At 41.7% G+C, this 26,475-nt stretch overlaps 1 protein-coding gene across 4 annotated transcripts in view; it reads right to left on the reverse strand.

Moving 5' to 3' along the window:
* The window catches only part of ppfia4 (PTPRF interacting protein alpha 4), a 68,496-nt gene that overhangs the window by 21,841 nt on the left and 20,180 nt on the right, over nucleotides 1-26,475 (reverse strand). Inside the window, exon 1 of one of the 4 annotated variants that reach the window (XM_086291975.1) lies at nucleotides 15,131-15,554. The exons of the other annotated variants lie outside the window; for them this stretch is intronic. Within the exon in view, the coding sequence (XP_086148101.1) occupies nucleotides 15,131-15,193 (63 nt within the window). The 5' untranslated portion in view covers nucleotides 15,194-15,554. Of the gene's footprint in view, nucleotides 1-15,130; nucleotides 15,555-26,475 lie in introns of those variants that run through there. 4 annotated transcript variants of the gene reach the window in all.

Consider the following 26,475-nt stretch of genomic DNA (forward strand, 5'->3'; position numbering starts at 1 on the left):
GCGATAAGAGGTTGTCTAAGAGGCTGGAAATTCCATGACTCACTAGGTACAAAAACAGCACTATCTGAGCTGAATAAACAAAATGTGAGCTGTGCCACTCTGCCTACCTCAGTGTCTGGGTAATTTTCTGGCCCTTACATTGCTGTATTGTTGGTGTGGTCACGTCAGTGCTACTAAAGATAAGATTACGAACTTCTCATGAAACAACAAGTTTGTTCCACGGTGAAAAAGTCTCTCAGTTCTTGCAATTGTCATTTCTATAAGTGATAGAACTGACAATGATGAGAACACCTCCAGCTGTCATTTATAACACACCGACCTCAGTTACTGACAGAAGGCTATACACTTCACTGAAGCTTTTACGCACTTGCAAGTGCAAGTAATACCAGTGTAATGTCGGGCTGATAAGAAAATGAAATATCGCGATAGATATGGGTAAAACATGCGCAGTGCCTTTGTTTACATACGCACATGGCAGCGACGCAGAATAAGAAGAGTGAAAGCGGGTCATTGAAAGAAACGGATGAACCAGAATTGGTTTGTAAAAATGCTGCAACTTCAGTGGTGTGGAACTGGTTTGGCTTTCATCTGTCAGAAGCACAACAAAGCACTATTTTTGGTAGCGGGCCGTCGTTATTACGCACACTTAAAATCAATCCTTTGATTTTTCTGAAAATCGACAGTGCCCCTTATAATCCCGTGTGCCTTATGTATGAATTCTGGTTGTGTTTACTGACCTCGAAATGATTTTATGTCGTACACGGCGCTCGAAAATCTGTCAAATGTTTCAGTACGGAGTGATACGTACTGTACTTCAACATAATATTACCGTATTGTTCGTGTATAACCTCTTTTTAAGTTTTGTGGATATTATACATGGTTATGCTGAGGATTTCCACTGGAAATGCCTTTTGGTTAAACTGTCAGCAAGGATTTGCATTTGCACTGTTAATTTTTTATATAACCTTAATGTACATAAAAAAGCTGCTTGTTTAAGTGAAAATACATTGATGGGGTTTTTTTGCACTAATAAAGTTGTGGAGTTGTAAAGCTCAAGCTCAAGAATGACCAAGGGCTGGGAGTGGCTCCAGCAGATCCCAGGACTGACATCTGAAATCTCCAGAAGAGCGCAGTCCAAGGAACAGCAAAGATACTATACAGGACCCTCAAGCTAGCAGGCCACTGGTAGAGGACCTGAGCTTAAAGGATAAAGATTTTAATTTTTAAAAAATGTTTTATTGCTCTTAATTTTGGATAGAGCATGGCTTTTTAAAACAATTTTCAGTCTTTATTGTTCAGCTAAGCTAACTGGCTAAGCTTACTGGCTTGTTAACATGTTAGTGTGTGTATGCACATTTGAAAGTTAAAATTTTAATACAAAAAGTGTTCTTCTCTGTTCCTACTGCCACAGAAGTCTCCAAATCTACTAGAGATATCAGCGCTCCCTTTCTAAGCAACCGCAAATGTCCCACACTTTATAAATTTGATGGACATTTTATGCTCTTTTGGCGTCGTAAATAGATAGCTCCATTACCTTTAATAGTTTGGGAGATGGCTGTCATAGAACTGCGGTTTTCTGCCGTAAGTTTGATTCTTTTATAGTACATAAACTTTAATGGAGTTTCACCTGACCATACAATGCTTCATTTTGGGGGCAAACAAGTGCTTTAAATGACAGCAGTAAAAAAGGTTTGTGTAGACGTTACACAAAAGTAGTTGTCGGCCTATCTGTACCTCACAATGTACTTTACGAGTATGTGAATCTGAATATGAGTTAACACAATGCAGCTCATCCTACCTCCTTACAACCATAATACATAATAATAACATATACATAATACATAAAACATCCATGCTAATTCTGATACTGTCACGTCTTCACATGCACTGGTTTGAGAGATAATGGTCCACATCCCGTTAAACTCCGATAAATCAAGAAAGGCTTCTCACTGTAATCTTTTGATCAGTGGAAGGAAAGGTGATGTGTCACCACATGGCTTTTTATGCACTAGTGGTGAATGGTAATGGACTGGTTCGTATATAATGCTTTTCTACTCTAACTGGGCGCTCAAAGCACTTTACACAACTTGCCTCATTCACACAAGCATTTATTTCTATGCTCTATGTAAATGCTTCTATCTACCATTCACAGACATTTCATTCACACAGACCAATCTTCCGATTAGTAGCTGACCTGCTCTACCACTTGAGCTATAGCCACTCACCCCACTAGTGTTATTAATGGTTAATGTAACCTATGTGAAGTCAATCCTTATGTCAGAGGGTGCTTCCTGGTCTCACAGCCCCACATCTAATCCACTTTCCTATGTGATTTTCTGTTATTCTGTCTGCAATCGATTAGATGTACTCGATTAGATGAGGTACTAAGAGTGCTGCTGCTACACTCTACATCAGAGAACCAGTCGGTGGCACACACATCTCCTGCTGGAAGTTGATTTTTAATATTTTTCCCCGATCGATCACACTGGAACAAAAATTGGATAGCTGTTTGTTCACCGAAGTCTGTGCATCTGTGTGTGCACGAGTGTGTGTGCGTTTGTTTTGTCCATGTTGTCTGAATGTCACTTGGTGCTTTGTTGGCATTTCCTGTGAGCTCGGCTGTAGTCCAAACCAATACCCAGCGGCTTACGGTCTCTCTGCTTGTCCAACACACACACACATCCACTTACAAACATATGCTTTTTCCTGAAGCTTGCTGCAGCTACGACACCGCACTCCTGGTCTCACGTTTTCCACAGATGACCTAAACACCAGCCCTGACTAGGAGATGTGTTTTTTAAAGTTAGTATGGAAATGTTCCACAACTGCAGCCCTACATGAAACTGGCACCACAGTGGCAATACACTGACAGGTGTGAAAATATGTTCCAAGACATGCCCCATTTGCACTGGCCTTCACCAGCAAAGCAGATGTGCTGATAAATTATCACTACTGAAGAATCTCTAGAGACCCTCAGCAATATTATACTAGCATTATAAGATAAAAATGCACATTTATATGAGAGAGGATGAACTACTAAATATAAATAAAGATATCATGCATTGCCTTTTCAACAATGTTTGATATCTTGTAAAAATCATAAAATCTCGGTGTGAACAGCTTACACGCAGCCCTGCCCGTTCGTGCAGCCTTTTCACAGAGAAATATAATAGGGATAAAAAATTACGTTATGCCCACTAATGTGCATGATGGATGGACTGTTTCTCCTGTAAGTTTGATTTCAATTTTAATCAAGAGGTTAATGCATCTTAGTGGGGAAGTGAAATTGTATCTGAGTTCTGTTACTGTAAACTTTGAAGAGGCTAATGATGTCAGTAGCTGATGTAGGGGGATGACCCACACTGCTCTCAGTACTTTTAATTAGCCCCACATTTCAGTCTTACCTTTAGCTTTACACTAATGATGCTGCTCTTTCTGCCAGTGTCTACCACTGTGCCACACGTTTGTGATATTTAACACATGTGTAGCCCTGGCTATATAAGTAGCTCATTATTTCAATTTGTTCATTAATATTGATAGTTAATTGCAAATGTTTAATGTGTTCAAGAATGTATACAAATGCCTGCAAAGTATGTGATGTGTGTCAGTTAAATGCACAACCTTTTTATTTGTATTTTGAGGTTTATGTCATTATTTTTGATATGGTATTGATATGTACTACAGCTCCAGTGAACCCTGAAGTAGTCTCAGGTAGAGGGGTGGGAGTAAGTGGGGAGCCGTGTGCACTCTGCAGGAAGCGAGAGAGACGAGAGCTGAACAGTGTCGAGTGAACGCAGAGTTCTTAGAAGGGCGACAGACGCATTTTCGGGTTGACGGATAGTTAACTGGAGTCGAGAACTGTTGTACCCTTCTGTGAGTAGGAGGAGACGGACGTCTTGCTGGTGTGTCAGAGAGGTCCCTTCTGCTGGTGTGCTGAAGTTATGTGTTCACGTGGGAGCACGTGGAAAGGACGACTGTGAGTGCTGCTGCCGCGGCCTGCTGGTAGCCGTGACCCAGTTTCCCCGCTATCCCCTTGAACTGCCTGGAGGTGTGAGTACTGTTGTTTGCACGTGCTTTTTATTTGTACTGCTTGGCAACAAGTGAAGCGACCATATTGTTTTAGGTCCCAACGCACCCTAGCCACGACTCAGGCCTGCAACGAGGGGTTTGCTAGCAGAAAGACTGTAGCACTTGAGGTGTGTGTGTGTGTTTGGTGAGAGTGCGTGTGGGCCCACAATATTATTTGATTATTTTGTTTCTGTTGAGGTAGATACCTTATCATTGTTTAACAAACTTTATTGATTTTACTTATTTTCTTTGTGTTGTTAATTCAGCATTCACTAAAGTGGAGTTAACTTTATAATTGACCTGCTTGTGTGTGATTTATTTCCATATAGTGTAGTTTTATTGCATATTTAATACCATAAGCATTAAAAAGGGAGTATCAATAGGAAAGTAACAACAGGAACCCAGGGCCCCTCTCAATAGAACGTGGGACGGGTGTTACACAATTATGGAGGCACCGCTGGGATGCTCCCGTGCTTAACTTTTCTAGTTTGTTCTTTAAAGGAGTATTTTGTTTACAGATTTTCACAGCCTAGCACACCAGCATTAGGGTTTGTATGATGACTACTCGAAAAGAGTCTCAAATTGCACCTGAGCTTAGTAGCTGGTGCAGTAAAGCAGGTATAGACCCAAACCGGGCTTTTGTACTGCATGATGTTCCTTCTGATTTTGACTTATCAGACATTGAAGAGACAGCTCAGTCAGTGAAAGCTTTTGGAAGAGTAAAAGTGAGAGATAGACTAAGAGACACCCAGACAGGCAATAACCTTGTGCTGTGTGAATGCCGTCAAGCTACTCAGCCAGACCGCATACCACCACATGTACAGCCATTGAATGGAGGTCCTGTCTGGAAGATTTCCCTCCTCACTGAATCTGTTGATGACTTCTCAGCCAAGCTTAAGAAACTAATGGTAGAAGAAGGCAAAACAATTGATGATGTTAGTGCCTTGCTGTCTACTGAAACCCCACAGGAAAACTCCCCTGAATCCATCATTCGGGCAGTCGGAGACCTGTTAGCGAAAACTATGCGACCTACCAGTGAGAATACTGCATCTCGACGATATTCTCTGGCCACTCTCCCACTCCAGCAGGTGAAGAGAGCCTTGATAGCTGGGTTGAGCAGGCTCGCCTGATGATTGAAGAGTGTGACTGCTCTGAGAGAGAGAAGCGAAGGAGAGTAGTTGAGAGCCTAAAGGGACCGGCGTTGGAGATCATCCAAGCTGTACGGCGAGATAACCCTGATGCTAGCCCGGAGAGCTATGTAGAGTCTCTAGAAAGTGCATTTGGATCCCTGGAGTCAGGTGAAGAATTGTACCTCGCCTTCAGGAGCCTGGGTCAACAGCGAGGAGAAAAGCTGTCAGACTTCCTGAGAAGACTGGAACGCTCTCTGACCAAGGTAGTGCAGAGAGGGGGTCTCCCTAGCCATCGAGTCGACCGTGCACGTATTGACCAGCTTATACGGGGTGCAACTGAGTCAGAGATAATGTTACTGCAGCTAAGACTCAGAGAAAGAAAGGGAGAGCCACCCGCTTTCCTGAAGCTGCTCAGTGAGATTCGAGAAGAAGAAGACCATGCAAGAGTGAGGCATGAGTCAAACACCACAGTTAGACAAGTGAAAGTTGGCGAAGAGACAAAAGCCAAATCGACAGAGGTTCAAGAGCTCAAAGCCGAGATCAAAGAGTTACGCTCTGAGCTTAAAGAGTTAGCAAGCAAGCGCTCAGATGCCGAGCTAATGTTGAAACAAACCAAGAAAGTTGCTGAGACTGGCGCGGAGAATGAAGTCCAACAGTTAAAGCAGCAAGTTCAACAGTTACAACACCAGCTGACCGTTATGGCAGTGTCACAGGGTTCAACCCAAACTGACTCAACAAAGAGAGATGGGAGAGCCAGACGAAGCAAGGTAAACAGACCATATGCTGCAAAAGATTCAGAAAGTTACTTCTGTTACCGGTGTGGGGAGAATGGCCATATTGCCACCCACTGCATGGCTCCTGAAAACACTGCCAAAGTAATTCAGAGGCTACTTGGAGCCCTTCGTAGGAGCAAAGAGGGAAAAGGAGCTACAGGTGGCGCTTCTGAGCCCACACAGGTCGGTTCCATCCGGAAAAGTTCCGTGCACACATCCTCACAGGGTGGACTCCCAGAAGGATTGGTCGGCCCGTCCATGATGACCGATGTGACCATAGAAGAACAACCATGTAAAGCTCTCCTTGACAGCGGCTCTCGAGTCACCATTATATTTGAGAGCTGGTATTCCCGTTTCATCCCCAATGTGCCCATTCTTCCTTTAAAAGATCTCGCCATATGGGGACTGAGTGATTCCAACTACCCATACAAGGGGTATGTGGCAGTTGAGGTGGGTTTTCCCCCCAACTCAAAGGAAGCTGTAGAGACAGTCACTGTCTTGGCCTTGGTGTGTCCAGATCCAAAGAGCCCAGACCCGGTTCCTGTCATCATTGGCACTAACTCCCAGAAACTGCATTCTCTGCTGAGAGATTGTGAAGAGGTAGGAGGGAAAGATGAGATTCACTCACTGAGGATAAATAGTCTCTCCTCAGAACTGCCCTCATCACTCATTAGCCAACAAACAGGCGTGGTGGGTCATGTGAAGTGGCAAGGCCCCGGGCCAATCACTATCCCTCCCTGTGCAGTACAGTATGCAGTTTGCAAGGTGGAACAACAGCAGCCATTAGACAAAAGTATTCTAATGGTGGAGGTGGGCGAATCTACAAACCTCCCAGCTGGAGTGTTGGTTCCACCTGTAGTACTACCATCTTCTGAGATGGACACTAACAGTTTCACACTTCTGCTAAGAAACGAGTCCCAAAGAGAGACTATTGTCCCCACTGGTACAGTGCTAGCTCAGGTGTACTTGGTGGACACTGTCACTGAGTTAACAAAGACCTCTGCCCAAGAAAGGTCTATTAACCCTGAACTGTTTGACTTTGGAGATTCTCCTATTCCTGAAGAGTGGAAAGCCAGGTTAGCAGCAAAGTTATCAAAAAGAGCGGATGTTTTTTCCCTGGAGGAGTGGGACGTCGGCTTAGCCAAAGGTGTCACTCACCACATAAGGCTGAGAGACCCTCGACCATTCAGGGAGAGATCTCGCAGAATCGCACCTGCTGACATTGAAGATGTCCGACGCCATCTACAAGAACTGCTGGCAGCCGGCATAATCAAAGAGTCACGCAGTCCGTATGCTTCCCCGATTGTCATAGTCAGGAAGAAGAATGGCAAGGTGCGGATGTGTATTGATTACCGTCTACTGAACTCCAGAACCATCCCAGACCAGTACACTATGCCACGCATAGATGATGCACTGGATTGTCTGACAGGAAGCAAGTGGTTTTCTGTACTGGACCTGAGAAGTGGATATTACCAAGTGGAGATGTCTGAGGCTGATAAAGAGAAAACAGCTTTTATCTGTCCTCTTGGGTTTTTCCAGTTTGAGAGGATGCCTCAAGGCATCACTGGCGCACCCGCAACCTTTCAAAGGTTAATGGAGAGAGCTGTTGGAGACATGAACCTGATTCAAGTCCTTGTGTATCTGGATGACCTTATTGTGTTTGGCAGGACACTGGAGGAGCACGAGGAACGGTTACTTAAAGTCCTGGACCGGCTGGAGGAATGTGGTCTCAAAGTCTCCATTGACAAATGCCAATTTTGCCAACCCCAGGTGAAGTTCTTGGGACACATTGTCTCTGCCTCTGGAGTTGCCACTGATCCTGAGAAAGTGAGTGCGGTGACTCACTGGAAGAAACCCACTGATCTGAAATCCCTAAGATCTTTTCTCGGATTTTGTGGATACTACCGGCGGTTCATCAAGAACTACTCCGCCATAGTCCGCCCTTTGACAGAACTGACCAAGGGATATCCTCCTGCACAGGGTAGCAAAAAGGGTGTCACTAAAGGAAAGCAAAATAGCTACTTTCGAGTTGCCGAGCCTTTTGGTGATCGGTGGACCCCAGCTTGTGATGACGCCTTTCAGAGCATTGTTTACAAGCTCACACATGCTCCAGTCTTGGCATACCATACCAGCCAAACCATACATCCTACATGTTGATGCAAGTTTGGATGGGCTAGGAGCAGTCCTGAACCAAGAGTGCCCAGAAGGACTCCGCCCGGTAGCGTTTGCCAGCCGCAAGTTGAGTCATGCAGAACGGAACTACCCAGTTCACCAACTGGAGTTTTTGGCTCTGAAATGGGCAGTAGTGGAAAAGTTCCATGACTACCTTTATGGGGCTAAGTTCACGGTGAGAACTGATATGTCTGCATGGATTAGTAATTTGAATGTCATGAGAAAAAAAAAGATATGCGTCTCTTAATATTGCTTGGTGCTTTTAATATTTATTCTGTCATCTGACTCCAGCATACAGATGAGATATAAAAACTTTTTTAATAAAAAAACAACATTACATCCAGCAGGAAAGGCAGATTCTCTTCTATAATGACCCAGCTGAGTTGCAAATGATTATCTAAATAATACATTAAAACAAACCCACACACCATATATAAATAAACATATTGATCTCTGCATTTCCATTTATCCTGTCTGGTGTGCTGCAAGCAGAAAAATATATTAAAAAAATTATTATAATAATAATAAAAAAATGACTTTGGAGCAGAGGGGAGCGAATGAATAAGATCAAGAGAGGAAACGAGTGACAAGAGGAGAGGGGAAAATGGGTCAGCTTGTTCATTTTACTTTCCCTTATTCCACAGGGTCCACAGGGGTGCATCAATAGACATGTGCTCGGCCCAAATCCGCCAACAGATGTTAGAGCTCGCTCTCTCTTTCAATCATGACAAAAAAGGCTCAACAGGCAACCTCTTGCGTTTTCTAGTTCATCTCTTCATCCCTTCATCTCTCTCCCAATCTCAACATGTAAAAAAGACAACAGCAAACACACACATAGAAAATGCAAATGGGAGAAACATGCACCGTCACGAAGGAAAGATACGGATGCATGATTTGGAGTATTTATAAAGTATATAAAAAACACCTGTTACATGTAACATATAACACATTATCTGCTGAATGACTTCCTTTTAACTGCCGTTACTGCCTTTGACTTTGTGCTCTATTTCAAAACTAAATGCACTATATAACCTTCACCACTCAAAACCCAAAGAAAAAAGAAAAGGTTAACGTTTCCGAAACAACGGCACAATACATGCTGACGAAAACTTTGACATCTGTCAGGGTGCATATTGTACAGAGCCGAGAGAGAAGACTCCGGGTGTCTGGAGGAACACGGCTGCCTCCAACCACAATGTGAGATAGCAAGTGGTTACCAAGCACTGCTGAGCCCAGACATTGTAAAGGGATTTCTCCCTTTCCCTTCCTTAAGCAGTTTGGGATTAAAGGATGAAAAAAATGCTGTGTGTATATGTGTGTGTGTGTGTGTGTGCAGAGAAGGAGAAGGCAAAAGATTGGAGTGGAGTCAGATAAAAAAAAAAAACGGCTAAAAGAGCCCCCACCACACACACACACACACACACACACACACACACACACACACACACACACACACATGCAATTCAAAAAAGCTGTATAAGACTTATTGTGGCTGCGGTTATCCTTTTCTACTTGTGTGTGAGTGTATTTTTGTGTTTTCGTTGTACGTGTGCAGCGTGCATAGAGGTCGGTACTATGGGGACTCGACCTACACCACACACCTGAACCATATCTGAGGCCGCCCCCTCAGCTGCTCATTCACATCTCTCGCATCCATGATAACAGATATGGAGGATACAGTCAATGTCAAAATAACAGTAGAGCTCACTTTGCTGGTTGGTCATTGTCTCAGCATTAAAGGTAAAGCGTTGTGAGATTGTGGAATTTATTGGTGAATAATGTGTGTGTGTGTGTGTGTGTGTGTGTGTGTGTGTGTGTGTGTGTGTGTGTGTGTGTGTGTGTGTGTGGGAGGGGGGTTTAGGAGGTGGTCATCAGAACTGACGTGGTTATATTTCACCTTGCCAGTTATTTTCTGCTGTGTGAGAAAACTGACTGAGTTCAGAGGACCTGATCATGACAGATACTGGCCCTTCGCACCTTAACACCTTGTCAACACTACATCACACTACTCTTCATTCCAGATGCAGCAGTAGAAAGAGCCCTTCCTTCTTCTTTTGTTATTTAATTCCTCTAAATGTATCCCAGTGAACTATGCAGTATTTCATGTCTGCTCTTAAAGTTAAAAGTACTGCTCATCAGACCAAATCCCAGCACTGACTATAACTCTTTATACACTCAACACCATGGGAATACTGCTTTCTAGTATTCTGCACCACATAAAGGGAATCCAAGACTTTCTCCAAAGGCTGATCTTTGGCTTTTAAATTTCCCAGTTACTTGTATAAGAGATTGGAAAGTAATGAAATAGACCTTTTAATTTCTATTCTTATTGATGTAATCACTGTGAAAATACCCAGCGTGGCACCTTCTCTGACTGTGATCCTTAATAAATTAATACAGCAATCATATTCAATCCATCCATCTGTCCATTTTCTTATGCTTATCCAATTAAGGGTCGCAGAGGGCCTGGAGCAAATCCCAGCTGTCAAAGGGAAAGAGGCAGGGTACAGCCTGTCACAGGGCTAACACAGAAAATCACTCACACCTACGGCCAATTCAGAATCAGCAATTAAGTTAACATGCATGTCTTTGGACTTTGGGAGGAAGCCAGAGTGTCTAAAGGGAACCCAAGAAGAGACAGGGAAAACATGCAAACACCACACAGAGAGGCTCCAGTCAGACAGTGGATTCAGACCTCGGACCTTTTTGCTGTGAGATGACAGTGCACCATCATGTACCACACTATCATACTGCCACAGTCAATCATAGTCAAAGAAAACACAGAACTTCCTCTTAATCTGCTTTGACAGTGTTATGTCCTTATATAACTTCATCCAAGATTTAAGAGATTTAAATTGAATTTATACATCTTAGAATCTACTGAAACAGTATCAACATGTCCTGGACTACAGTAGGAGTAATTCATTTATCTTCTGGTAATATCACTTAACAGTATGCTTGTTGATATAGGAGCCCAGAAACATAAATGAACCACGGTGATGCTAACAGTGAAAATCTGGCAATTTGGCACTAACCCACTACACTGTGACTTTTCCAACTCTTTTTTTTACGTGCAGAAATTCTCATCAGTGTCTCCACAGCTCGTTGGCAAACTGGGATTTGTTAACGAGAGTCAAAAATTCACAGAAATGTAAACTATCTCACTTGATACTCCTGGACGTTGTGTCCTTAGAATGGATTTATAAACTGATCAGTTGTACTTCTAAAATGTGTGACAGGATTTACAAGACAGGAGAGTGAAGCCAAAGCAAACATGAATGGACACTTGCCAGAGCTTGAACGCGCTGAGGTCAAGCAGTTCCTCTCTAAGCATCAGCAGGTGGAAGGAAAGGAAACAAGGGACACTTGTGACTAAGCAAGACAGGAAAGCGAGTGAAGCTGTAAACATTCGCACATCACATCATATTCACATGATTCACAGGACAGGGTTGTGTTACATGATATCATTTATGCTAATTTATGATCTCGCACATCAGCAGCTTGAATATATTTTACATCTCTACAAAACAGATACACATTCTAAACATCAACTTGGACACTGTTTATCATTATGTCATTAGGTTTATTCTATGGTGATGTTTATTGTACTCATCACGGCATCTTATATGAAAAAGTTGCATGGTCTCTGTGGCCAAGGGATTTGACAGACATAAGGCCCTCATTGGAGAACTGCCAATGTACATCACTTCTATGCTACACTAGTGCTATGGGTGATATTAAACTTGGTCCAGTGAGTTTTACTGCACGTTCATACTGCACTTAGATGACTGGTGGTTAGTTTTTCTTTTTCTCCAACCACCCCGATTTCTACACAGTGCACCCTAACAATGAATTCCTCGATAAATTTGTTTTTGCAAATTATTTAGCTTCTGTTTTCAATTGCTTTAATTAATTTGCTTCTTGTATCTTCTTTAATCTTGAATCCTAAATAAATTGTATTTTTATGTTGTTTTTCATATTTTCTTTAATTTTATTGTTTGCAACCTTTTAAATGGTATGATGTAAGCTGATCAGCTATATCAAGAAGAGTTGTTAAAGCTAGGGTAAAGACAAAAGCGACAATAAGTGAGCAGCAGTATTCAGCTCTCTGTCACCATTATGACTATAAATAGTTTTGGTTTACCCACTTTTCTGTCTGTGGATGAGCAATAGCAGTGAAAAAGTTCAGTTCTGCCTATAGAGTTCACTAAAGTCTAGCTGAACAGCTGTTGCAAATACACCAAGATATCAAGTGTTTTTTCTGCATAAAGTTATACAATGCACACTCATGATAATGCACTGGTGAGGCTAAATCTTTTTAGATTTAAACCACAGAACTGTTCATTTGCTGTGGAGAGGCAAAGAAAAGCAAGCTACAATACAATATCAGAGATTATGCCTACTGACTAAATTCCTTTCACATGCACACATCGAAAGACAACTGTCTACACCAACTGTGATGTAAATCTTGGTAATTCACCAAGGGATGCCACAGCAAAGATGAATGCAGGGTCAGAGACTGGAGAATGAGTGAGTCCCTGGAGAGATTCAGATATCACAGCTCTGTAACTCTTCACCACTGCAGAGAGAGGAAGAGCGAAGTGGCAAACAGCCGAAAGGTGGACTCGACCTTCCTCTGGCAAATCTTAATCAGCATGCACACACACAGACACACACACAGACATTCATATAGACACAAAAGCGCGAACCTACACAAGAGCCGTGACGAAAAAACACCTAGCTGGGGTGTTGGCTCTAAAGTAGCCAGTGAGTAATCTGTTGCCATGACGCCACCTCTCACACTGCTGCCAATGCCACGGCAACAGCTCATTAGGAAAGTGTTTGAGCAGCAGACAAACTTTGCATAAAATGTTTCATCAAATGAATGCAGATACATTCTGTTGCACACACTACAACGCAAACATGCACAAAGCCGCTGAGAGGTTTTCCTTCTGTATGATGGTGTGACAGCACTTGAGACTGGGGAAGGATGCAGCAGCAGCAGCTGACTGCAGCTCTTGACAGATCCCAGCTCAGACTGATGCTCTGGAGGCACGAGTATAACCAAAAACTTTTCCGAAAGTTTTCCTACAGAAGGCACAGTGTGGAAACTAAACAACAATACGAACCCTGATGGCTGGGTCAGATGTGTTTTAATACATCTGCCCCAGCCATGTATTAAAATACATCTGTCCCACTGCACCAGCGTAGGCTGAATTGCTCATAATTCAGCCTACACTGTTTTCCCTGTTAAAGTACTGGCGGATAAGTTTGACAAAGTTAAATTGTTGTTTTACAGTTTCTAACTCTAAGAAATGAATGAATGAATTAATGTCTGGCTCTCTTCCACATTGTGTCTTTGGTCCTGTCTTTCTCTGAACACCCCCAACCAGTCACGGCAGATGGCTGCTCCTCCCTGAGCCTGGTTCTGAGCCGGAGGTTTCTTCCTGTTAAAAGGGAGTTTTTTCTCTCATTATCGGCAAGTGCTTGGTCAAAGGGGGTCTTTTAACTGTTGGGGTTTTCTCTCTATTATTGTAGAATACAAGCTTTGAAGCTTAATACTGTTAACTGTTTGGCTGCCATCACACTATTTTAATGCTCTGATGGTGATCTAGATAATGAGCTTTTAGTTTATGCTCCTGTCCATGTATTTGTAGTTAAATTGTACAATTACAGAAATGTTGTAGTTTTTTTCCCACCATATTAAAGCTAGCCAGAGGTCTACAGGAGTCTTGGTCCTTTTCGTTGACCAGTATTAAACCTTAGTATAAGTTGCCAGATTCCATATTACACGTCCACTCCAATCAAAGTTGAATGAACTGAAATAAATAAACCTTCTAAATTAACATTTTGATCTTAAACATTTACATTCCCATAAGTCCCTGCACCTACCTAGCTTTCTGTTGATATTATTGTCTTCAAAGGCATCACCATTTACACCATTTATAGTATTCAGGACTACTCTTAAAGAATTCATGTACAAGCTTACCTGGATTTTTACAGAAATATGTTAAAGTCCAGGCGAAGCACCTTAGAAATAAAAGGACAAAACTTCCCCAGATATGTAGTTTTCTAAAACACTGATAAAAATCAAAGTGAAAATAGTTTAAATTATTTTTTGAGGGTTTTAAATAAAACCTAGGAGAAAGTCTGCTGTAAAAATATGCATATCAAAAGTTTTAAAACAGCAAGACTTCAGAGCACAAAAATGACACGGTGTATTGTATTGCACAAGATGGCATAGCTGGCACATCGGGCATGTCTCCGTGTTTCAGAATATCACATTCAGCGTGCAAATAGGTGTCAAATCCCTCCAAGTTTCCCAACTTTCTCTCCTCCTCCTCCGTGCCATTGAAGGCCTAAACCCAGAATAGCATCCATTCATGTATCAGAGTTTTCTTCATCAAAGCAAAACAAAACCTGTGCCAGAAAAGGGGACAAAAGAAAGAGAGGAAGGATAAGAGGGGAATACTTCCTCTGCTCGGTTGAAAGGAGAAGCACAAAGAGTTTTTGTTGCGCATCAGTAGAGTCTGTCTCTTGCACGCGTGCCGTAACAAGCATAAGGCAAGTCAAGCATGCACAGCAGTCACAGAAAAAGAGAGAGTTCATAATCAGTGTATGACAGATATCTATCTCTATTATATTCACAAACAATGGAAGTTGAAAACGTGCTACTAACCACATGAACCAGTGAAAGGCTCTGTTGGTGACAGTGTACCCACATTTCTAAACGAATATGCAATTTGCTTTACTGCGAGACATTAATCATTCTTTGCAGAGTGATTGAGGCATAGTGGTGAAAAGGAAGGAGGAGGAGGGAGGAAGAGGAGGTGGAGAGAAGGCCATATCTCAGACCTAGAAAAGAGCCATCAGCACTGAAATCAATACTCAGGCAAGGACATGTGGAGACCGCAGAGTGAGCTATTTGAGCTGAAGGCAATCCTTCACTGGAAATATCCAAACACTGCATGAATGCCGAGTCCCTACCTGGTACATGTAGGTGTTAAAGTGGGTCCCATTCTGAAGGTGGATCTTGACTGTAGGGTTCATGGTGAATGCTAAACATATCAGAGCCTTCAAATGGACACCCCTTAAAATGAGAGACAGGAAGAGGATGAGGAGTAGTAGGTAAAGGGGGTGAGGATGGTGGAACGGAGGGATAATTCCTCAGAATCCTGGTCCACAAAGAGTGCAGCAGGGCTAAATAAAACTCCTGTACTGCTCCCTCTGCCAGTCGCTCGGACAACAGCACTCCACTAGTCAGTCTGATATTATTACAGCCTGGGATGAGACACGGCAGGAAAGAAGAATACAAAAACAGGGAGCGGGAGAGCAATAGAAAAAGTGAGGGTAGAGAGATGGATAAACAGGGGCAGGCTGAGGAAAAGAAAGTATGATATTTGGTCAGCGATAAAGACAGAATGAGACAAGAAAGATGAAGGAGGGAGGAGAGAGAGCAGCTCGTAGCGCATCAGCTGACAGAGGAAGGAAGGGGCAGGGTTTAGACGAGGACTTGGGGCTCTGGCCACCTGTTCTGTTGTGCTTACTCACACACATATACACATGCACGCAGACATGAAAGTTCTGGCACTTAGTGCAGAGGGAGTTTTTAAATCACATTTGGCTGTAATGCTGAGAATTAGCATGAAATTAAACGCTCTATTTCCTCCTAATAAAAAAAAACTCCAGTCACTGCTTACTCAACACAAATTCAACAGACCCATTTTCCTCCAGCGTGACATTGCGTGTGCCGAATCTTTCTATTTATAAATGATAGCCTGCTTTGTCCCTTCTCTCCCGGTATAATAGCACAGTGCATGCACTTGGCTGGTCTGAAAGCCCCTCTGGTGATTTATACAGATTGTTAAATCTGCTTTATGATCACAAAGCTAGTTTGTTTTTATTTTTCTGTGGATAAACTAAGTCGTGATAATAATTTTACAATTCCAATAATCACTAAAACTTACCAAATTAAACAGATCACGTGACCCCTAATTAGTGGAGCCACATGATTCTTGGCAGTTGAACACAGCTAACAGCTTGGGACGCTATGGTTACGACTATACCACTATTACTGGAAATGTTCACAGTGCCAATATGAAGATGTCACGTCAAAACACAATTCACTGTGTAGAAAACATAGACATAACCAGCATCAATTGGTTTGTAAAGACCAGTTTTGAAGCATAGCTGCAGTAAGGTTAGGAAATACTATTATGTAATTTATTCCTAAACTCATTTCCCTCCTTTATTACTGCTTGAGGGTCCGTCTGCCTTCAGCTTTGTATTTAATAGATGAAACGCACGCTGTAATGGCTTGAGATCAGGGGACTGACCTTGACACTGAGGATTTAAAAGCTAGAGTACAACTGATCTCCAGTCAGTTTTGCAGCATTTTGAAGGATCTCTCATTCACACTTTCTGCCATATTATCAATAACAGTGCCACTGCCATGTTTGACAGATGATGTGAGTGTAACCACTGGTTTGTGCCTTTTTTTTAAAAGTTCTCTGTATTTCCATTCATGAACACATGATGATAGCATACAATAGTATGGCTACCTCCTCAAGAGTATTCTTGACTTGGTCTGATATTGTGAAGTTTTTCTTATGCATGGAAATAATTCATGCACTCTTCTGTGGTTTTTCAGGGCTTTTGTTGTGAATTTCTTCTTCTTAAGAATGAACCAGTTTGTTGATTGGGCAATGTTGGTGGTTTTGAGTGTAATGGTCTTACTCATTTGCACTGACATCTAACCCTGAAATGTTATAAAATACATATTCAAGGCTTTGAATCAACTTATTACATCTGCTTCATTTGTCATTAAATACCAAGGAAACAGGCCTCACCTGGCCATGAAACTGCTTGTTAGTCAACTCTCCGATTATTTTTTGAACCTCTGGAAATGGTGGATTTTGTATGAAAGAAGATGTAATTCTTACAAAACTTATTCAAAACTTGTGTAGAAGATTTTTTTATGATATTTTTTAGACAAATAATATGGCTTACTATACTAAGACTGTCCCCATTTAGGGGTGAGTGAAATCTTACTTTTTCACATAGAGCTAGCTAGAGTTTTCAGGATAGTTTTTTTTCCATTGATAAATGAAATTATCATTTAAAAACTGCATTTCTGTATTTACTTGGGTTGTCTGATGATTTTAAAAAAAGAAGAAATCAGGAACTGGGTAAATACTTTTTTCACAGAAATGTATGTACATTAAGCATCTGTGAATAATGTTTTTTTTTTTCTTCTTTAGCTTTTATTATGACAGTTAATTCTGGAGAGGAAAGGTGGGAGAGTGAGCAAGAGGAAGGCATGCAGCAAATGGCCCTGAGCTGTAATAACCCTGCAGCGCATGGGTTGCCTGCTCAACCCAGCAAGCTATAACAGCGCCCCAGAGTAACATGTTTAAGCTTATCGAACCATTAAATTCATATCTTAACATTTATGTATGCATCTGTATTGCTTTGTAAACAGGTAAGCTACAAGAATATTCACTGCTACTGTGGACTGGAGTCAGTTTCTTTGTATATAGAAAAATAAACTGCCCACTTAAGGTAATTCTATTTCAAATTATACAGTCATTCACAATTGCTAAAACTGGTTCACACAAGCATTGCAGCTGAGTGGTACTATGGTTACGTTGTATGTAATGACTATTTAGTTACAACTCCTGTTGCTATTTTCATTTAAATTTCATTACTCTTTGTGTGCTCATTAATTCTCATCTTCTCCTCTTGTTCTTCATCTCTCACATTCATGTTTAGTCACTAAAAATGTATAATAAAACTCATTTAAAATCCCAATCCCTCGGGAGTGGCATCGCATAAATGTAGAAGAAGATGTGAAAATGGTTCCTGTCTACAGGTCTACTTGCTTGCACCTGGTTGTCAAGGAAACAGGGGTTTGCAGAAGAGAAAGAGAGAACAGAAGATGACTCAGTGAGACAGACAAGTCTCCACACATCAAAACATCCTTTAATGATTTTTGGTGACTTCCGACGGTAACTGACAAGAGCTTACTGCAGGCTTGTGCCTCAGCCTCTTTGAGTAGCCAAACGCAGCGGACACCACTGGTGGCCGGGTGAGTGACGTGGAGAGGCAGAGACCCCTACTGGCATCACAAGGTATTCAGACAAACTAGTAGCAAACCAAACACGTACAAACTTTCACACAGAAACAGGTCAAATGGGTATTTCAGGATTCCATAAACAGCTTTGGAGCAGCCAAAAGTTTTCAAAGAGGGAAAAAAAGTTACCATGTGCACATGTAGTTCTTTTGCAGAAGTGAGAAGAAGGAGATGCAGGAAAACAAGAGTTCCAACCACCAGTAAAATATGCTGCATGTTGATAACTACTCCTTGACATCAGTGGGAGCCGGTATTGGCAGAACCTGGGATTTATTGTCAGAGACAAAAACACAGAAACAACTCGACACGAAAACATCAGCAAGCAGCACAGTCAAAAACACTCGAAACCCAACACATTTGAAAGCATATTTTCTGCAGCAGAATCCACAGAAGTGCTAGACCTCTGACTTTTTTTTTTATCTGACAGCCTCTCACAGCTTTTTCTCTCCTTCGTTTCTTCTCCTTCACCCTTTCTCGTTTTGCGGCTGTCTAACTGCACCTGATTGCTTCTTTCACACTCAATCCACTCTAGCTTCTCTCTGCACAGGATCTCATCCTCTTTTTTTTCTTCTACACTTCTTCTCTCTTTCTCTCCTCTTTCCAGTCTTCCCTGTTTTTTCCCCCCTCAACCGTAGCTAATCTCAGCTGAAACTTCCCTCGATGGAGAGCGGCCATTTTACACCCTAACATTCAGTAACATGGAGCAGAAGGCACCCTCTCTATGCACAATCATGAATAACAAATGAACACATGTATTATCTATACAAAGGTTATGGGTTTGGTGTGTAGGGTGGATTTAAGCCTTCCCAGTGTATACAGACACCAAACAAAGAACATTACAATGATAGTTGTCGTTTCGTCCACAAGTCTCACAAAACAATGGTAAATTCAGACTTAGCCTTTATTTTGTTACTGCAATCAATTCCAATTAAAATGTCAATTTATACCACTAATAAAGCACATGATAACAAAGCATTAACAAACACATGGAAAGACTTGTGCAAACCAAGCAAAGCATTAAACATAATATAATACAACTGCGTTCTGGTGCCTAGCAAAATATACTTGTTTGTTGACAGTTAAATGACATGATCAGTACCACTCTCATACTGGTTTATGCCAGCAGCTGGCACATTTAGCTTGCCCTAAAAACAGGAAAACAACAAAGCTTCCTGGGCAATGCTCAAAACAATTAAAGGAACACTTTTTAATCAGAGTATTGCATCAAGTCAGTTCAACTTCTGCAATATTGCTCTGGTTATTTAAGTAGCAGATGGGGTTGTTTATCAGTTTTAGCTGCTTTGGTGTTAATTAAATTAACTAGAGGGGCAACAATGAGAAAACCACTAAAACAGGAATGGTTTTACAAGTGGAGGCCACTGACATCCCCCCCCATCATCTTTTCTGACTGTTTATTCTCTCTAGTTTTGCATTTGGTTATGCAAAGTGTCACTACTGATAGCAAAACTGTCATGATCCTGGGCCATGTTGGCCCAGCATTCTTAGTTTTCATGTGTTTTGTATTTTGTTCTTTATTTATGCCGAGGTCCTGGTGGTTCTGTTAAGATGTCCCTGTGTGCCCCTCTGTGTATCTGTGAGCCCTCGTTTCCCCTCCTTGTGTTTCATTCAATGTTTTCCCCAGCCCGTTATGTCTGTTCTCCCTCTCTCCTCCTGTCTGCACCTCTGTGTACTTCCTGTTTTACTTTGACAGTCTCCCGTCAGTGTTGTGTTTACTCCTGCCGTGTCTCGTTATGATTATCTGTATCAGCTGTGTTCCCCGTGTGCTCCCACTTCCCTCATTAACCCTCCGTGTATTTATGTGCATGTCTCCTCCCCGAACCTGTGTGCCTTTCTGTGTTCCCTCGGTCCTCAGTTAGTATTCTCCCAGCACAATCTCAAGCACATGGAGGAGATTCCAGCAAACAGGCAGTTACTCTAGCAGAGCTGGACAGGGCCGTGGAAGTTCCTTAATCCATCAGTAGGACCATTGTGCAAGGATGAGCTTTGCCAGAGCACTGCAAAATGACCTCCAGCAGGTCACTGACGTGAATGTCTCTAACAAAACAATCAAAAACAGGGCTCCTGGGCACTGTGGAGCCCAACTGGAATTTGCCATAGAATACCAAAGTTGTCATGTCCAACACTAGCTCTCTGTGATTTTCACAGATGAGAGCAGGTTCACCCTGAGCACATATGAAAAGGGTCTGGAGAAGCCGTGGACAACATTCAGTTGCCTATTACATTGTGCAGCCCGATCAGTTTGGTGATGGGTCAGTGGGTGATGGGTCATCTCTTCAACAGGCTATGCAACGGCACCCTGACTGCCATGAAATTTCCCCTTGTGGGACTAATAAAGGTATATCAATTCAATTCAATTCAATTAGTTATTAGTATGAAATCCTTGGACTCATTGTCAGACCCTATGCTGGTCCTGTGAGAGTATGCAGGCATTTCCTGGAGGATGAAGGAATTGATGCCATTGATTGGCTCCCACAATCATCTGACCTAAATCTGCAACATTATATTTTGGTCCATTTGATGCCACCAAGTTGGACCTCAGACTGTTCAGGAGCTGGTCCCGCAGAACACCATCCATCATCTGTTTGGTACAAACTACACAGTATCATTTTGTGTTGCTGCAATGAAATCTTGGCAAAATGAACTAGGCTGCTGCATCATTGGTTTTTGAGTTGTTTTTGAATTCAGCCTTCTGCAGGGTGATTGTTTTAATTTCCACCAAATGAGGCATTGCCCTTTTGTTCCTAACACATTACCTGGTCCACATCAGTACAGATATCCAGCATGATGTTTTTTTCCCATTGAGAGCTGATGTGTTTTCTAAGTGTTCCTTTAAATTTTTGAGCAATATGTAAAAATGTGAGCTTTCTGTTTTTAACCACAAAAGCACCAATCCAATATGATCAGTTGGATATCTGTCCAACAAACTGAAACAATCAGATGGAGTAACCCTGTCTGTCTCCTACAGAAAATACATTTGTACACAGTAAACTTGAAACAGCAAACATTTTTCTGGGTCATAACAGCTTAACGCAGGATGCTGTTATATCATTTCAGGCAGAAATTAAGCACTTGTATTCACACTGCTCTTCCCCATTTGTTATACAGATATCAGGCACAAAGTCACTCTGGGAAGATTCATCCATCCTTTTTCATCACCACCTTCCTCATCACCTCATTCTCTTCCTCCTCCTCCTCCTCTCCTCATTTTTTCTGCCACCTCCTCTCTTCTGCCTCTGTTTAAAGCACTTGTGTCAGCTCTGTCTCGCTCTCCTGCTGTCCTCATCATTCAGTCATTGTGCGTGGCTTGAGTCTTTCCATCTTCACCTTCACCCTGCCCCCCTTAATCTCTTGGCTTGCCCAGAAGGAAGCCTCTTACTTACACAATGCACAATATCACTGCAAACAACGGACACGGGTTGTAAATACATCTACACAGATTCTGCATAGAGTACATTACTTACCAGTCTGTCCCGCAAAGGGAAAGGACAATTTACATCACAATTTTATCACATTTATAAAACAAAAATTAACATTAACCCTATTTTTTAAATTCAAATTCTAAAGAAAGTAATTCCTAACTAGCCAGTGCGTTACACTAAGACTGACTGATTATTTTTATTTATGCACTCCTACTATACACTGAGTCTTTTCCTGAAAAACACACAAACTAGCACACTGATACTCCAGAGACCACACACACACACACACACACACACACACACACACACACACACACACACACACAATCTGTCCCAGCTGCTCTGTTTTTGCAGATGAAAGTGTATAACGGTTCTAGAGGAAAGCATCAAACACAGCTGTATTAATATTAATCTTCATACTCAGAGTAAATAAACTGCTCCAGAGGAGTGTCCGGCATAATTTTAAATAATCTGTGCTCTTCCCAGTGGTTCATGTAGTTAAAAATCTCAAGGAGTAATGAGTAGTGTGTGTGTTTGTGCATGTTTGTGGAGTTCACGAAGGCTGCTCTTGCCCTTCACAGAGTGCAAACTGCAGTGGCAGGATGTAACTCTACACCGGTGAGAGAATGTGTGTGTGTGTGCGCGCGTGTGTGTGTAAGTTTACGATAACTGTAACTATAATGACAGAGCCACAACAAGCACCTCTCATGGTGCCTGAAAGTGAGGCATCACACTGCTGTCCCGTCCTTCTCACACAGCCTCCGTCCTTGAAAGCACATGGATGGGAGCATAGACTGTGGGGCTCGTGTTGGCAACGAGCCGGCATTATGGCTGTAAAATCACACTGCAACATTTTTCATGTTCTTTCGAATTTTAGTGACATTTATGCAAACTAGCTTGTTGCTTTGTTTGCATATTTAAAATGTAACAATTTCAAGCAGCTCGTAATCCACACAATAATTGCTTTAATGTCAAGCGGAATTTCATGGTGACAGCTTTATCCCGAAAATTGTGTTTTGAGAGAGTTTGCAGTTTTACAATACAGTATATTCAAGGGCAGTTTGGCTTACAGCAGTTTGTCTGCTATAAGGCTTCAACCAGCATTTCCACATTATAATATGTATCTATATTATCTGTATTTATACTTTATTTAAAGTATATTTTTACTGTGAGTTTTGTTCATTCATCAGAGCCTATTAATTCAAACATTTTATTCCAAAAGACATGGTGAAAAGAAAATCTCTTTCTGAGTGTCGTCAGAATTTCATGATTTATGGTTTGATGACAAGATCATGTTAAGTGAGGGCTTAAAATGAAGAAGTATTGTCCAACAATGGCTCTAGTGTAATCCACTAATGACATGTAAGAATAAAGAGACACATAGCTGCAAGATAGGTGGAATTATACTATATCTGGCCATTTATTTCTTCATTTTGTGCATTTTGCCTGACTGATAAATCGATCTGTCAGACCAATACCGATATTTAGTGATTTAAGAATTGGACATTCTGATATCTTGGTACTTTCTCTTTCACACATGTGAAACATAAATAATTTTTGCTAACATTTGTTATAGTTGTTGTCTTTGTTCCAAACACCTTGAGGGAAGCTGCGGTGTGCCCTCTGGAGGATAAACTATGCAACATCAACACGCATAACATTGTTTCATCGTTTTTAACTGTCATTGTCTTCTGTTATGAATGCTGATAAATCAGAAAATAGCTCATATCCAAGGATAATATTAGCCTGCTAACAAATTGGTAGGGCTTGAGTTTGCAAATATCTGAGTGGGTATCTTATAAGCATCCAGTATAACACTGTTTGATATTAAAGTGTGCTCCGGCTAAATTGTATGTTAGAGACTGAATTCCTCAGAGGATGTTATTCCTGGTTCACAGAGCTCTGGACTGCAGGACATGAAAGGCTCTGCCACCAGCTTAGGAATGTGAACACACACACACACACACACACACACACACACACACACACACACACACACACACACACACACACACACACAGACAGCTCTTTAAAAAATGATTCGTCTCTAATCTGCTCTGTATTATGATGGCCATGGTATGAAGCATTACAGAATTGTGCGTATGTGTGTGTTTGTGCGCACATCTATCACAGGGCTCTGGATGATTTATTTATGAAATGTGATTTTTCTTTCTGGAGCTCTTCAGCCTTGTAACGCAAGCTCACGTGCTCATTCACTCAGTCACTTACTCAAACACACACGCATGCATGGACACACACACAGAGTGGTCACTCTCAATCATACTTTACTGTTACATTGATCTACAGTATTTGCGCTACCAAAAAATGATTGTTTATTTTGGGATATGAGGATTTAAATCCTGTGTGTGTGTGTGTAATTTTTAGTGTGTTTCTTCCTGCATTTGTGCCTATATTGTGTTTATGTCTGAAGTTACTATAACTTTCTTTCTTTTTCGCCCGCTGGTTTAATCCCACACAAAGTACCATTCCCTTTCCTTATGACTCACACTGTGACAGCTCATTCCCACTGAACAGCCGATGCTTTTTATGTCACAGTGTGTGTGTGTGTGTGTGTGTGTGTGTGTGCACATTCAGATATTTTAAATTAACAGTTATACTGAATTGCATCAGAGTCCTTAAAACTTTAGTTGAATAATCTTTTTAATTATGTATTGCGATGCCTTTTTGATTGTAGCTCTATGAAACAGAGTCTTCAAAAGTGGTGGGTGGAAAAATGGAGGAGAAAGAAAATATTCATGGGAGTGGGTGTGGCACAGATTGCGTGAGTAACTTCTCTGCCACTTCTTTGCTCTCTGTGTGTGTATGTGTGTGAAGTGAAGCCAGTCACACTGAGTGACTGAGTGAGCTCATCTGTTCTGGGGGCCTATAAATATTGTAGATGCCATACGCCTGCAGTAGACCTTCTCGGCAAGCTACTGTATGATGTCATCCTGGCACACCTCTAACTAATACACACACACACACAGCTGTGCTGCCAAGTCCTAACATCCATGGCAAAGCTAGGGTGTGGTACGTAGGTAGACAGGGATGCAGAGCCCATGGATGTTGAATAAATCAAAGAAAGCTCAAACTATAGCCTTTCTTTGCTCGTTTTTCATCTTTCATCTTCAGTTAAAGTTAATATTAGTTTTATTTATATAGCACCATTTCAGAACCACTCATCTGCAGAGACTCTACAGTATTAAAGAGAAAGAGTCCCAGTGATCACGTGAAGCTCCAATGAGCAATCACTTGGCAATGGTGAGAGGGATGAATTCTCTTTTTTTTTTAAAAAAAGAAGGCACCTCCAGCAGTACCAGGCTAATCAGCTAACTTGTGTACCCACCATCACTTTCTGATCTGTACTAACTAATCCAGCCAGTGTTGATTTCTTTTGAAATTACCCCATGCACAGAAGGCAACAATTGTTTGTGTATGCTGTGCATGAGTGTGATGTCACTAGACACCTAAAGTACTGGCAAGTGCAGACTCTGTGAGGGCAGTTCATCACTAACACCATCTTCTTATACAAGCTTCCAATATTTGTAGTTGTATACACTCACTTAACATCTGAGTGAGTACTTCTACACAAAGAACTGGCCACATTTTAAAGGTACAGTGTTTAAAATCTCACCACTAGATATCAGCAGATTGTAGACTGCAGTCAACTGAGCTCTTTTTTTTATTAATCCAAATGAGTGGGTGTAAAACTTTGTGAAAGGAGTCCAATACGAGTCGATGAGTCAGTGAAGCTCACTTCTGTTCGATGACAGCGATACAGAGGTGAGTTCATGAGGATATCCTGAACTTCTCTGTCAGTAAGTGCAGCTGTTGGCTAGTGTTAGATGCTGTTAGCTGCTGTTAGCTGCTGTTAATGAAGTGTTTGAAATGGACCTAGCATTGCTGGACTCAGACACTTAGCAAACAAACTCATACAATGTGAGAATGTCCAAACATAAGCTGTCATAATGTTAGCTTATAACCAACTGTTCTTGTTGTTAGCCTTCTCATTGTCAGCTGTCTGGCAACGGGAAGATGGCATGTCTAATCTGCTGACTATAAGTAATTGCTACAATATCGAGAATAAATCAATAAGTATGTTTATGCACATTTGCATGTGTTAGAGCCCTGACTTCAGTTCAGGAGATGAAGCTTGAGGTGAGGAGGAAGAGGATGACATTTTATCCAAATGCCGGTCATGTTGTCTCCTTAGCGTTTTTGCTTCTTTGTGAAGAGAAATCCTTCTATACAGGTATGATCCTTTATATTTTGAGTCTGAAGGTGCAGACATTAATTAGAATTTGCCTTGAGCACAGTCTGAGTGAATACCCATTAGGTGATTACTGTGTGCAAGTTTGAGTCTGACCAATCCTGTGTCAAGTTTCGCGATTCTTAGAGCTTCATTGCATCTCTTTCCATACTATATATGAGATAAAGTATCTACAATCGGTTCTTCCCGGTTGTTCTTCCCTGGCCAAGCATTTACCTTCCTTTCACAGTGAACAGAGGATTCCCCCACACAGTCCTTCAGCCAAACCCACTAACACACTGAGCTACTCTGCTTTGGCAGTCGATCATCGGCAGCAATCAAGGTTTAGGCTACACACGCCAGAGAATAAACATGCACACACACACATACACACAAAAAACCTTCACACATTAAAGACACCAACACAACAGATTGTTGATCTTGTGCAGGAGGAATTCTGTTTGTACATCATACCACTCAGATGAGAAAATATGCACGCATACACATACAG

Source organism: Aulonocara sp. 'chitande type north' Nkhata Bay, linkage group LG5 (genome assembly GCF_057382095.1).
Source record: "Aulonocara sp. 'chitande type north' Nkhata Bay isolate Kocher_YH1m ecotype deep benthic linkage group LG5, A_spYH_male_GT1.1, whole genome shotgun sequence".
NCBI lineage: Eukaryota > Metazoa > Chordata > Actinopteri > Cichliformes > Cichlidae > Aulonocara > Aulonocara sp. 'chitande type north' Nkhata Bay.